The sequence below is a fragment of the Macaca fascicularis genome, chromosome 7 (assembly GCF_037993035.2).
Source record: "Macaca fascicularis isolate 582-1 chromosome 7, T2T-MFA8v1.1".
Classification (NCBI taxonomy): Eukaryota; Metazoa; Chordata; class Mammalia; order Primates; family Cercopithecidae; genus Macaca; species Macaca fascicularis.
This window is the reverse complement of record NC_088381.1, coordinates 18,313,107-18,327,167: the sequence shown is the minus strand read 5'-3', so window position 1 is coordinate 18,327,167 and position 14,061 is coordinate 18,313,107. Positions and strand designations below refer to the sequence as shown.

General features: G+C 38.4%; 2 protein-coding genes across 45 annotated transcripts in view; both read right to left on the bottom strand.

Moving 5' to 3' along the window:
* The window catches only part of MGA (MAX dimerization protein MGA), a 168,927-nt gene that overhangs the window by 34,086 nt on the left and 120,780 nt on the right, over nucleotides 1-14,061 (bottom strand). For all 44 annotated transcript variants that reach the window (XR_012414813.1, XR_012414812.1, XR_012414811.1 and 41 more), the window contains 3 exons: nucleotides 9,124-9,350; nucleotides 7,188-7,373; nucleotides 1,165-1,237 (listed from right to left, as the gene is read on the bottom strand). Coding sequence is in view for 26 of the 44 variants with exons in the window: in XM_065547792.2 (XP_065403864.1) it covers nucleotides 1,165-1,237; nucleotides 7,188-7,373; nucleotides 9,124-9,350 (486 nt within the window). In the remaining 18 variants the exon portion in view is untranslated. The remainder of the gene's footprint in view (nucleotides 1-1,164; nucleotides 1,238-7,187; nucleotides 7,374-9,123; nucleotides 9,351-14,061) is intronic.
* On the bottom strand, nucleotides 6,203-6,671 carry LOC123574665 (small ribosomal subunit protein uS8-like). Its single transcript, XM_073995585.1, has one exon. It carries the CDS (start codon nucleotides 6,643-6,645, stop codon nucleotides 6,292-6,294), a length of 354 nt encoding a protein of 117 aa, XP_073851686.1. The 5' UTR covers nucleotides 6,646-6,671; the 3' UTR covers nucleotides 6,203-6,291.

The window sequence follows — 14,061 nt, the reverse complement described above, 5'->3', positions numbered from 1 at the left end:
ATTCTGATTTTTTTTTTTTTTTTTTGGGAGACGAAGTCTAGCTCTGTCATCAGGCTGGAGTACAGTGGCGTGATCTCGGCTCACTGCAACCTCTGCCTCCCAGGTTCAAGTGATTCTCCTGCCTCAGTCTCCCAAGTAGCTGGGACTACAGGAGTGCGCCACCACGCCCAGCTAGTTTTTGTATTTTTAGTAGATAGGGGGTTTCACCATGTTGGCCAGGATGGTCTTGGATCTCTTGACCTCGTGATCTGCCTGCCTCAGCCTCCCAAAGTGCTGGGATGACAGCGTGAGCCACTGCACCCAGCTGTAGTATTCTGATTTTAAGTGCACTCTACCTCTAATTTCTACTGCAAATACTTCTGAATTAATTCTGTGCTTCTAGATACGATTGCTCCATTTCTACATTGTATGCAGACCACTCAACTCCCCAAAGATTCTATCCATGGCAACATGTTGACTAGATACGTATTTCACTAGACTCCTGGATTTCCTTAGTACAGCTTTCCAGTGAGTGTACTGGTATGTTAAGGGCCCCCACAATCCTCTAAGGGTGCTCACACTTTCAGGCAGGTTCCCTCCACCCTAGCAGCCTCCTCCACTTACCTCAATGTGCTATAGAAACATTATAATTATTTGTATGTACCATGACATTTTTTAAGAAGTTAGGAAGCCCTGCTGCTTAAGTGTCAGAAGTCTCAGGAAGCATAACCAAAAACAAATTGTTAACTCCCTGACCACTACCTCTCATCAAAGTAATTCTGATAGTAGCCTCGACTAGTAAATCACAGTAATATTCCCTTCCTTTCTCCTTCTAGATTTCCCCAGAGGTGGCAGTGATGGAGGACCAATAGCTAATGATGCCAATATTGCTGAGGTTTGGAAAGAAGTTAAAAAAAAAAATTCACTGACCTCATCCTAAATGTCTCTTGCAACAACATGCTATATCAACATGAACGAATTTTCCTTTATTTTTGAGAGCAGGCGTGTCAACAGACCAAATAATGGGAAAAAAACCTTTTACTTATTGTCCTTGTTTTTGGCATAAGTTTCAAACAGGGTAAGCAGACATATTCTGAATTGATGGTTTGGGTTTTCTCCCATTATTAATATAATCTAGATCTGAATAATTTCTACCAAATGTTAAGATCTAGTGTTCATTCTGACCTTGTAATTTATCAGAATCATCCTCCAAGTCACAGGTGAGTTGTTTTAAGGGCTGCTGTTCACAGTCAGGTTCCTGAAGGAGACAGTAACACAGAAATACTTTAACTTAACATATATTCAATACCCACAGAAACTTGGACAAAAGCATTAAATCTCTCATGGAAGTTTAAATCATTAGAATGATTAAAATGTCAACAGCTTCAATCCACATCCACAGCTACACTACTATCATATAAAACCCTGGGCAAAAACACGTAGCTTTGTTCCCTAATGTCCCTGATAGTAACTGAGTCATCAAGAAAATAATTCACATTGTACTTTATAGTAAAGAGGGAAACATATTTATTTGCTGTTAAACAAAACAAACTGCAGCTATTCAGAAAATTCACCAATTGAGGCCAGTCTCGGTGGCTCATGCCTGTAATCCCAGCATTCTGAGAGGCCAAGGTGGGCAGATCACTTGAGCCTAGGAGTTCAAAACCAGCCTGGCCAACATGGCAAAACCCCATCTATACAAAAAATACAAAAGCTTAGCCACAAATGGTGGCACACACCTATAGTCCCAGTTAGTTGGGAGGCTGAGACAGAAGGATCGCTTGAGCCAGGGAGGTGAAGGTTGCAGTGAGCCGAGACTGCGCCACTGCACTTCAGCCTGGGTGACACAGTGAGGCCCTATCTCAAAAAAAAAAAAAAAAGTGAGAAAGAAAGAAAATTTGCCAATGTGGAAAGATGCACACCCTAATAATTACAGATAAACAAATAAAACCAGAATTTTTAAAAATTACTCCAGGATCAGAAAGAATACTACTTTTTAATTTACCAAATCCTCTATTAACAGGCATTCTGCCTCCAATTTTTCATTAGTGAGGACAATAGTGCACTGAACAGTCATATATATGTGTATGTTTGAGTAAACACACATACACGCACATATCTTTGTGCCCTCATGCTATGTACACTTAAAATTTAGGGTCAAAAAGATATGTACATTTAAATTTTTTTGTTTTTGTCATTATTAACAAATTGCTGTTTAAAAGAAAACTGCTGATTTATACCTTTAGTGGTTTTCTGGGTAGTCACCACTGATGTTGAGGTGGCAGTACAAGTGAAGGTGGAGCCCTAGCTATCAGCTGAACCATGGAAAGGGAGAGGTATAGCCTAACTACAAGGGTAACTGGAATTAGAACTTATTCTTTAAATTATCTGTGAATGTGTGCCTCAAGTTTCTCATACCAGCTTCCTCCATGGGTTGGAAAGATTGCCACCTAGACTCTTTTATCATTCCACTTTCACTAATCAGGAGAGACTGCCCTCTTTCCTTAGTTCCAATTTTTTTAAGTGAAAGCAAATTAAGAAAGTAGAGGAATAGGCTGGACGTGGTGGCTCACGCCTGTAATCCTAGCACTTTGGGAGGCCAAGGTAGGCGGATCACCCGAGGTCAGGAGTTCAAGACCAGCTTGGTCAACATGGTAAAATCCTGTCTCTACTAAAATATAAAAATTAGCCGGGCATGGTGGCGTCCGCCTGTAATGCTAGCTACTCGGGAGGCTGAGACGGGAGAATCGCTTGAACCCCAGAGACAGTGGTTGCACTCTAGCCTGGGCAGCTGAGCGAGACTCCATCTTTAAAAAAAAAAAAAAAAAGGAGAGGAATAAAAAAATGGTTACTCCATAGACAGAGCAGCCCTTAGTTCCAATTTTTAAAATCCTAGGAAAGGAGTCTGAATGGTTCATCTTGGATCAGACACCATCCTTTGACCCAGAACACTGTTGCCAAGGAGGCAAGAGCTGTAGGATAATGGCAGTTTCCATTTAATCTATGTAGTTAACGTATTAATAGCAGATTTTGTTCTGGGCAGATAATAATGAAAGCTAGTGTTTACAGGGTATTTAAAATGTACCAGGCACATGCTGACCTAAGCATTTTACATATATGTAGAATGTCTCCCTAGACAGGCCACAGAGGATAAACAGCAAATTTAAATGAAGGACTAAAATACCTCCCACCTCACAATGAGTAAGTATTCACTTGGTTATCTAAAAATTTATCAGCTCTTGCATTAGCAGAGGATATAACCATCTAGATAGCATTATGTGGCTCAAGTAAACGACAAACTGAGTCTTTCAGGTGCCACAGGGTATAATAAGGATAACAGGCCAGGCACAGTGGTTCACGCCTGTAATCCCAGCACTTTGGGAGGCCAAGGTGGGCGGATCACGAGGTCAGGAGATAGAGACCATCCTGGCTAACACGGTGAAACCCTGTCTCTACTAAAAATACAAAAAATTAGCCGGGCATGGGGGCGGGCGCCTGTAGTCCCAGCTACTCAGGAGGCTGAGGCAGGAGAATGGTGTGAACCGGGAGGCGGAGCTTGCAGTGAGCTGAGGCTGGGCTACAGCACTCCAGCCTGGGGGACACAGCAAGACTCTGCCTCAAAAACAGGATAACAAAATGGATTTTGGGGGCTTTTTCTTTAAAAAAAAAACAACAAAAAAAAGACACCTTTGGTGTCAAGTATACTTAGTCTTAAATCCTGGCTCCACTGCTTGCTAGCAATATAACTTAGGCCTTTATTGCCTCATGTGTGCAATGGGGATAATACCACCAACCTCATATGGTTAAATAAGGTAGTACATGTAACTGCACAGCACACTGGCACACTACCTGACACATGGTGAACAGTAGCAGGATCAAATGGGAGAATGTTTAATTGCCCAGTTGCAGTTACACAAAAAACTCTCATTGGTGTTATTACTTCTCAAATGTCCTGCTTCCCCACATGTTAAAGAGATGCCTAATTCCATTTCTTAAAATTGAAAAAATGATCTTATTAACCAAGTTTCAGTTAGTACTGGGATCAAATGTCATAGTGTATAATTAGGATTATTTGCTATGAATAACTTTACTTTGAAAAACTAACTTCTTGTGTCTTTATTCATAAAAGTTTGTCCTTCTTAAAAATTAATTCATGGGTATTTTAAACTGGAGACTAGGGAGTCCCTAAAAGTCCCTAAAAGCCAGATCTACCTCCTGAAAGCTGGGAAAACAGAAGTATTTTTATCCAAAATGATGTAACAAAGTAAAACTAGTATATTAACTACTTTAAAAACATGATGCTTTTTCTGTCTTTCCTTCTACCTCACTGAGTTTAAAGAGTTTTTATTAAAATGTTTAAAATAATTGAGAGAAATTATTTTAAAATATACTAAAAAGGTAATTAAAAATTTCTCTGCATACATACATAGATGTTTATTCTACTAGCTTAACTACATAATTTTTTAATATAGGTAACAAAGTTTTTATTTATCATGAGATCTGAAATTAGAACTTATAATTAAAGTGGTCATTAATAATGTGTTAATTTTAAATACTGTTTATAGGTTCTAAATTACATATAATTTATATTTTTAAATTACTGTCATCCTTATTTTGTTTTAAAATACAGGAGTTTTTAAGAAGAACTGGCATTAATGTTGCCCTTAAGAATGTCTTTCATCCTTAATTTTCCACGGAATGAAAAATGCAGGAGAGAAAATTGGCTGGATGTCCTTTGTATTTTGCTCTCCACTTAACGATAACATTATTCTCTTTATCTCTGCAAAATAATCACAAATACATGACTTATAACATAGTTTCTTCTTTTTACAGCCTCAGCGTTTACTTGCCTGGTAACAGCATTGGAATATTATTTAATGCTCAAATTGCTGCAACTATTGGCTTCTTAGGACACTAAACGAGGAGGGATTTACTTTGAATATTATCATTTGCAGCAAAGACTTACTACACAAGATTATGCAAAGTATATAATGGACTAAAAGAGGAAGTGTTTCTGAATGGGAAGACACATTTTGTCTTTATTGTGTGCATGTATGTCTTTATTATATCCAAAAAAGCTGTCATTCAAACCTGATTGATTTATTTGAGATAGAAGGGCATGTTTTCCTTTCCTCTTGATAATTCATAGAAATTGAACCAATTTTCTTGTGTTTGCTTGAACGACTGCATAAATCATACAGGATTTTGTTGGTACAGGCTGCATATTTGAAAACTATTCCCTATTATTGAGTTAACTTTCTTGATAACCAGTGCATAATTACATTTTTCTTTTTTTTCTTTTGAGATGAAGTTTTGCTCTTGTTGCCCAGGCTGGAGCGCAATGTGGCCTTAGCTCAGTGCAACCTCGGTCTCCTGTGTTCAAGTGATTCTACTGCCTCAGCCTCCCAAATAGCTGGGATTACAGGCGTCCACCACCATGCCCAGCTAATTTTTTGCATTTTTTCTAGGGATGGGGTTTCACCATGTTGGCCAGGCTAGTCTCGATCAGTCCACCTCGGCCTCCCAAAGTGCTGGGGGCAAATGTGGCCGGGTGCAGTGGCTCACGCCTGTAATCCCAGCACTTTGGGAGGCTGAGACGGGTGGATCATCTGAGGTCAGGAGTTCAAGACCAGCCTGGACAACATAGTGGAACCCTGTCTTTACTAAAAATACAAAAAAATAGCTGGATGTGGTGGCAGGCACCTGTATTTCCAGCTACCCGGGAGGCTGAGGGAGGAGAATCGCTTGTACCTGGGAGGCAGAGGTTGCACTGAGCCGAGACCGTACCATTGCACACCAGCCTGGGCAACAAGAGCAAAACTCCATCTCAGGCCAGGCACGGTGGCTCATGCCTGTAATCCCCACACTTTGGGAGGCCAAGGCGGGCGGATCATGAGTTCAGGAGATCGAGACCAGCCTGGCTAACATGGTGAAACCCCGTCTCTACTAAAAAATAAAAAAAATTAGCCAGGTATGGTGGCGGGCACCTGTAGTCCCAGCTACTCGGGAGGCTGACGCAGGAGAATGGCATGAACCCGGGAGGCGGAGCTTGCAGTGAGCTGAGATCACGCCACTGCACTCCAGCCTGGGCGACAGAGTGAGACTCCGTCTTAAAAAAAAAAAAAAAAAATTAACTCCATCTCAAAATAAATAAATAAATAAAAGATTATTATAACAAAAACAAAAAAGAAAAGAAAAAGAATTTTTTTTATATATATATATATTTTTTTTTCCCCATGAGACATTTTATTTGTAAATGTATGTATTACATTCCTAGAAAAAGAATCCCAGGATTTTCCCTCCTGTGTGTTTTCATCTTGCTTCTTCATGGTCCATGATGCCAGCTGAGGTTGTCAGTACAACGAAACCAAACTGGCGGGATGGAAGCAGGTTATTCTGCCATTTTTCTAGATCTTTGAGTTGCACATCAAATCTGGGGCTGATCACTCCACACCTGTTTAGCCTGCCTGTAAGGTTCACAACAATTTTCCCAGCTCTGTGATCATCAATGATTTCAAATTCGCCAATGTAACCATGCTTCATCATCACAGTGAGAAACCGGACGATGACTTTGGAGCACGGCCTAATAAGCACCTGGCGTTTGCCTCTCTTTTCGGCATTGTTGATGCTCTTGAAAGCATCAGCCAGGACATTCATGCGCACCATTTTATTGGCGCGGAAAGATGGCGGAAAGGGCAATATATATATATTTTTAAACAGAGTCTCACTCTGTCACCCAAGCTGGAGTAAAGTGGCATGATAGCAGCTCACTGCAACCTCCAACCTCCGCCTCCCAAGTTCAAGCAATTCTCGTTCCTCAGCGCCCCAAGTAGCTGGGTTTACAGGCATGCGACACCAGGCCCAGCTAATTTTTTTTTGTATTTTTAGTAAAGACAGCGTTTCACCATATTGGTCAGGCTAGTCTTGAAATCCTGGGCTCAACTGATCCTCCTGCCTCAGCGTCCCAAAGTGCTGGGATTAGAGGCATGACCCACGGCGCCCAACCAAGAAAGAATAATACTTGTAATAACCCTAATGGACATATCATACAATAGGTACACAGAGAAATAAACTGATAAACATGTCACATATAACTTCTCTACCCTGTAGGATAATTAGTAGATTAATTATTCTGATAGTAATGCAAATCTTAACACCAAAATCAGGGAATTAGAAATTGAAAAGAAATTATGCAACAATAAACTCACCTTTGCATTACTATGGTTCTCAGGGCTAGAATGACATAAACTCTGCTGCTGAAATGATGGAGATGGGGAGGAGGAAGAAGACGGTTGTCTCTGGTCCTCTTTTTTTCGCTCATATACTCGAACTCGAGCACAAGTCATCATACTTTCAAAGTACAAGTAGACGGGATCTTTGTCCTCTTCCCGAATCTGTAAATTTCATACAACAAAACATTCCATACAATGGGAAAAACTCCCCAAGACCCCAAAACAAAACGAATGTTTTTTTTCTATTACAATAGTTGAAACTTTTTAATGCCAACTTTAAAATCAAATAGCACAAGTACAGTTCATAAGCCCTAATCTTAGGATAGTCAGAAAGGATCCAATTCTCTATCAGGAAATTTCAGATCATACCAGCAACAGTGCATTTCAAATTACCTATGATGAAGGATACATTCCTAATTACCAGTCCATCATAGACTGACACTTTAGTAAATACAATAAATTACTAGAAAAACTAAAAACATATAAAATGCAAGGTTTTTAAAATATTAGATTCAGTCTAATCAACTTGCTGTAGAAATTTCTAAATATTTACTCTTCTTTTCTATACAGTTGACCCCTGAACAACACAGGTTTGAACTATGTGGGTCCACTCACATATGGATTTTCTTACACCTCTGTCACCAAGACAGTAAAATCAACCCTTCCTCTTCCTCCTCAGACTACTCCATGTGAAGACAGTGAGTATGAAGACCTTTATGATGATCCACTAATGAACAATAACAACACTTTCTTTCCCTTATTATTTTCTTAGTAACATTTTCTTTTCCACAGCTCACTTTATTGTAAGAATATAGTATATACTATATATAACATACAAATATGTGTTGACTGTTTACGTTATTGGTAAGGCTTCCAGTCAACAGTACACTATTGTTCAGTTTTAGGGGAGCTGAAAGTTACATGCAGAATTTTGACTGCGTGGAGATCAGCGGCCCTAACTCTTGTCTTTTTCAGGTTTTGTTGTTGTTTTTGAGATGGAGTCTTGCTCTGTCATCCAGGCTGGAATGCAGTGGTGCAATCTCAGCTCACCACAACCTCCACCTCCCAGGTTCAAGCGATTCTCCTGCCTCAGCCTCCCGAGTAGCTGGGATTATAGGCATGAGCCACCACACAGGGCTAATTTTTCGTATTTTTAGTAGAGACGGGGTTTCACCATGTTGGCCAGGCTGGTCTCAAAACTCCCGACCTCAGGTGATCTACGCGCCTCAGCCTCCCAAAGTGCTGGGATTACAAGTGTGAGCCACCGCGCCCAGCCTACCCTTGCCTATTCCATCACAGGCCAGAAACAAACAGTGTTATAATAGCTCTGCTACAGAGAACATATTCAGTAGCATCGTAGTATAGGATTTTTCTTCAATCTAATGGACTAGTAGGATATATGGATTTGATAATAAGACTTGCTTAAGCCATTAACACAATGAATAACTTCCTACTTTTACCTACCAGTCTTCACAGTCATATTATATCAACTGTTACTTTAAATCTTAAACTTTACTGATATTATTGTGCATTTTTAAATTTGCTTTTAAAAGCTTTTTCCTCATGTTTTTCTACTAATAATATATACTGCTTATCTTGACTATTAATATTCTACAATACAGGAGCAGTATCTTTTAAAACTTTTTCCAAGTCATGTAAAAAAGCCCATCTTTCTATGATCTTCTTGAAGAGAAGATGGCTGTTTTTTAAAATTACTACTACTCATTTCTACTTTTAAGACATTTTTAAAATGCCAGCACTAAACTGATTAAACCAGAAAGGAAGATGTCTTATAAACGTATTACTGAAAGCAAAATGATTCACAAAATATCAACCAAAAATTTAGTTGAAACACATCATCTTTACATGTGACTTTGGTAACTCATAATAAAAAATTAAATTCCAAACTTACCACGGGATTGGGTCTGGGAATGTATGACCGTGCAGATTTAATGCCAGTGAGCAGTTTGCCCTTCACAGTAGGAGATAAAACTTCTGGCTGAGGCAATAACAATGGTTTCATAGGCTCAATGACAGAAGGTGTGGGGATATAAACTGGTTCTGGATCTACTTCACCTTCTACTTTTACCCATAATGGGTAATGTCGAACAGGCTGTTCAGGCTCTGTTTCACATATAGCTTAACAAAAAAGAAGGGTAAGATTTTAGGTGCTTTTCGCAACAAACGATCAATACTGAGGCACTGACAAAACAAAATATGCTTCTTCACAAAAGGCAGTAACTTATTAAAACAATCAAGTAGATACCCCCCCCCTCAAAAAAGGGCATTTAGTTGCATTCATATACTTTTAATTTATTCATCTATAAATATTTGTTGAACACCAGCCATCAACCAGATACTGTTTTAGGCACTAGAATGAACACAGCTATGAATAAAACAAAGTTCTTGCCCTCAGAGTTTAAAATCAAGTAGGAGAAGACAAACCCATAAATATATAGTATCAAGTAATGGTAAGCCATGTAGAAAAACAGAGCAAGGTAATTAAGGAATGAAGAATTAAAAGGGGGATGCTATTATATTTAGCAGAGTCAGAGAAGATCTTACTGAAAAAAAAAATTTTTTTTTTTTTTGAGACAGTCTTGTTCTGTCACCCAGGGTGGAGTGCAGTGGTGCGATCTTGGCTCACAGCAACCTCTGCCTCCCAGGTTCAGGAGATTCTCATGCCTCAGCCACCTGAGTAGCTGGGATTACAGGCATACACCACCACACCTGGCTAATTTTTATATTTTAGTAGAGATGGGGTTTTGTCGTGTTGGCCAGGCTGGTCTCAAACTCCTGGCCTTAAGTGATCTGCCCATCTTGGCCTCCCAAAGTGCCAGATTACAGTTGTGAGCCACCAATATTCATTTATGCATTCAAATATTTGAATTTCTACTACGTATCAGACTTTGCAGATACAACAATGAATAAAACTGACAAAAATCCTTGCCCTCAGGTAGCTTTTGGGGGAAGTAAGATGAGACAGGCAATGTGACAAATAAGGAAAATGTGTTGAAATATGGTTAGGTACTTAAGAGAAAAAAAAGGAAAGGAAATAGGTAGCATGTATAGTAAGTATGTACAAGTATGTCTTTTGAGGTTTGCCCTCCCAGTGAAAGTGGTATTAAGAGGTTCTACCACACATTTAGTAAAAACTTTCTTATTCAGTGTAGTTAATTATTTTATACACATATTAATTATAAGACAAAAACAAAAGCACCTTTAGGGCAAGCAAGACGTCTTGGACTTCTATCAATAATCTTTTAAGGATTTTCTAAGCCTTCATAAACTAAGCATTATACTAAGCAAAGGTCCCTTTTCATCTTTTCCTTTTGAAATAATAGCTACAAAATACACAGTACAGTACTTCAAAAAAAAAAAAAAAAAAAAAAAACCTCTTAAGATGCCAAGAATGATTATTCATATTTCTCTTAATCTCTCACAGGCAAAGACAATTTTAAAATTTCAACTGTGGATATGTAGGAAATGGTTAATCTGTCACCAGAATGGGAAAAAACGAGAAATGGAGCTTCTAATAAACAGGGGAGTTCATAAAAGGAGCTAGCTGAGACGGGTAGAGTTCAGTTCTGTTTACAAGATGTCTTAAATTGGAAGGACAACAACATACTAAAAATAGGGTAGGGAGCCAGGTGCAGTAGCTCACACCTATAATCCCAATACAGAAGCCAAGGTCGGAGGATCTCTTGAGGTCAGGAGTCCAAAACCAGACTGGGCAACATAGCAAGACCCTGTCTCTACAGAATATAAAAAGCTTTAGCTGGGCATGGTGGCATGCACCTGTAGTCCTAGCTACTCCAGAGGCTAAGATGGAAGGATCGCTTGAGCCAGATCAATGATACAGTACAGTTAGCTATGATCAAGACACAGCACTCCAGCCTGGGTGACAGAGCAAGACCCTCTCTCTCAAAAATATATGTAAATAAATAAAATAGTATGGGAATTAAAAATCAGGACTATCATTGGCAGAGACTAGTAGAATTGAAGCCATGAAAACAGACTCCTCACAAAGGCAAGAAGAAGTTACTGATCCCTCACACTCACTGGCCCACTGTTCACCTGATTCCTTTTTACAGCCTGGGATTCAAGATACAGCACCTCTTCATTCCCCCTTATAATGACACTAGAGATTCCCCTACTCTTTCCCTGAAACTCAGGAAAAAAACAGAACAACACTCAGCAGGAAAAGGCGGAATTAAGGGAAGAACCTCAGTAGCACATATTCATTGACAGGAGCCAAGAATGGAAAACAGTTTTAACAAAGAAATGGTCTCCTCATTTCTATTGAAATGCCTCTTAATATATATTACCTTCCCCAAGTCCCCTAGCTTTATCACTCTGTCTTCTGGCTTCTCAGTAAGCCTTTTGTTGATGACACTTAAAACATTACAGGAATTTAGTTACTTGTGGGACTTAAAATTACAATAAATATGTATCTTTTCACCACACACTCATTTTATCAAATTGACAATAACCTCTTAGAGAGATGGATTTGTTTTAATTGCCTTATTCCATGTCCTCACTCTTAGCAGTGTCCATAGTAGTTGCACCATAAATGAATAGCATTACACTTAGAAGACCTACAAGAACTGCCATGCTAATACAGCACACTAACACACCATGCTCCTCTTCCTCTGATTTCTGTAGGCATTTTGAGTATCTTTATAATGAAATATAACATTTATTTAAAAAGTACATAAACAATATACAGCTCAATACATATTAAGAACTATACATCCACATAAACACAATACAAGAAATAGAACAGTGCTATCAATTCCAGAACCCTTTCTCAATCAGTCCCTCCCCTTCCTATAAAAAAAGGATTCACTTAATGATAGCTAGTTATTTTTTTAAATAAAAAATGTTGAACTGTTATCAATTTAAATATATTAATTCATTAATATAAATTATCTCATTTAATGTTATATGTAAAATTACACAAATATTCATATCTAAATCAAATTTCTATCTCTAATCCCTAATATGTATTTTATACATATGGACATATTTACTAATTACAACATATAATGTCACCAGAATTTAGAACATTAATTTTTTTTTTTTTTTGAGACAGGGTCTCACTCTGTCATCCAGACTGCAGTGCAGTGGCATGATTTCAGTTCACTGCAACCTCTGCCTCCCAGGCTCAAGTGATCCTCCCACCTCAGCCGGGAGCAGCTCGGACTACAGGTGCATGCCACCATACCAGGCTAATTTTTTGTATTCTTGGTAGATACCGGGTTTCGCCATGTTGCCCAGGCTGGTCATGAACTCCTGAGCTCAGATGATTCACCAGTCTCGGCCTCCCGAAGTGCTGGGATTGCAGGCATGAGCCACCATGCATGGCCAGGTACATTCTTTATCAAAGTTGTTTGAATTATTCTAAGTCCTTTGTTTTTCATAAAAATTTTAGAAACTTGCCAATTTCTATCCCCCAGAAGCCTATTAAGATTTCGATTGGAATAGCATCAGCAGATCTACAGGCCAATTTGTGAAAAGTATCTTACCAAGAGTGTCTTCTGATAAATGCAAACAATATATTTTTCCATTTATTTAGGCCTCTTAAAATCACTCTCAGCAATGTCTTATAGTTTTTAGTATATAGGTTTTAGGCATCTTTTATCAAAGTTATCCTTAAGTGTCTCTTCTCTTTGGATGCTATTTTAAATGGTTTTTTTTAATCTCAATTTATCTCAATTTCCAATTGTTCATTGTTTATACATACAAACATGGTGCATACTGATAATGTATGCTGCAACCTCATTAAAATGACTTACAGTTCTAGTAGCTTATTTTGTAGATTCCCTAGGATTTTCCTATCCACGAATAAAGCTAATTTTTACTTCCTCCTTTCCAATCTGGACACCTCTCTCTTTATCATGCCTTACTGCACCAGCTAGGACCTCCTGTGTATAAAGTTAAACAGAAGTGGTAAAAGTGGGCATTCTTCTTCATTCCCAGTCTTTGGGAGAGAACAATAAGTATTTTATCATTAATATGTCAATTGTAATATTTTTCAGAGATTCTTTTATCCAGTTGAGAAAATTCCTTTCTATTCCTAGAGTGCTGAGAATTTTTACCAGAAACGAATTTTGTCAATCTTTCAAAAATATCTCTTAATCAGGTGGAGTTTGAACACACCAGAAATTTGTCATTGCCACCTCAACCAAAATTAGCACCAGCAATGTAAAAATCCCAAAACATCTCATTGATGCTCACTTCAAGAAGCAGCTACAGAAGCCCAGACACCAGGAAGGTGAGATCTCTGACACAGAAAAAGAGAACTACAAGACTACAGAGCAGTGCAAGATTGATGAGAAAGTTGTGGACTCACAAATTGTACAAAAAATCAAAGCTATTCCTCAGCTCCAGGGCTACCTGTGATCTGTGTTTGCCCTGACAAATGGAATTTATCCTCACAAACTGGTGTTTTAAATTTCTTAAGAACCTAATTAGATAACACTACATATATCTATACTACATATATACACTATATATATATGTATATATAGTGTGAGATTGATCTTGAGATGATTATATAGTTTTATTTTTAAATCCATTGTAATGGCAAAGTATAATGATTAATTTTTCGAATGTTAAACAAATCCTACACTTCTAGGATACACCCCACTTAGCCATGATGCAGTATCCTTTAAATATATTGTTGGATCTGAGTTGCTAAACTAAACTTTTATTTAGAAATTTTACATCTATGTTCATAAGGGTTATCAGTCTACAGTTTTCTTATAAAGTCTTTTTATGGATTGAATATCAGGGTAATGCTAGTCTCACAAGATGATACCATTTTATGGAAGACTGTATTATATGG

Bases quoted from the DNA above. Each gene is read 5' to 3' on its own strand.
- LOC123574665 (XM_073995585.1), bottom strand. From the start codon at position 6,645: ATGGTGCGCATGAATGTCCTGGCTGATGCTTTCAAGAGCATCAACAAT.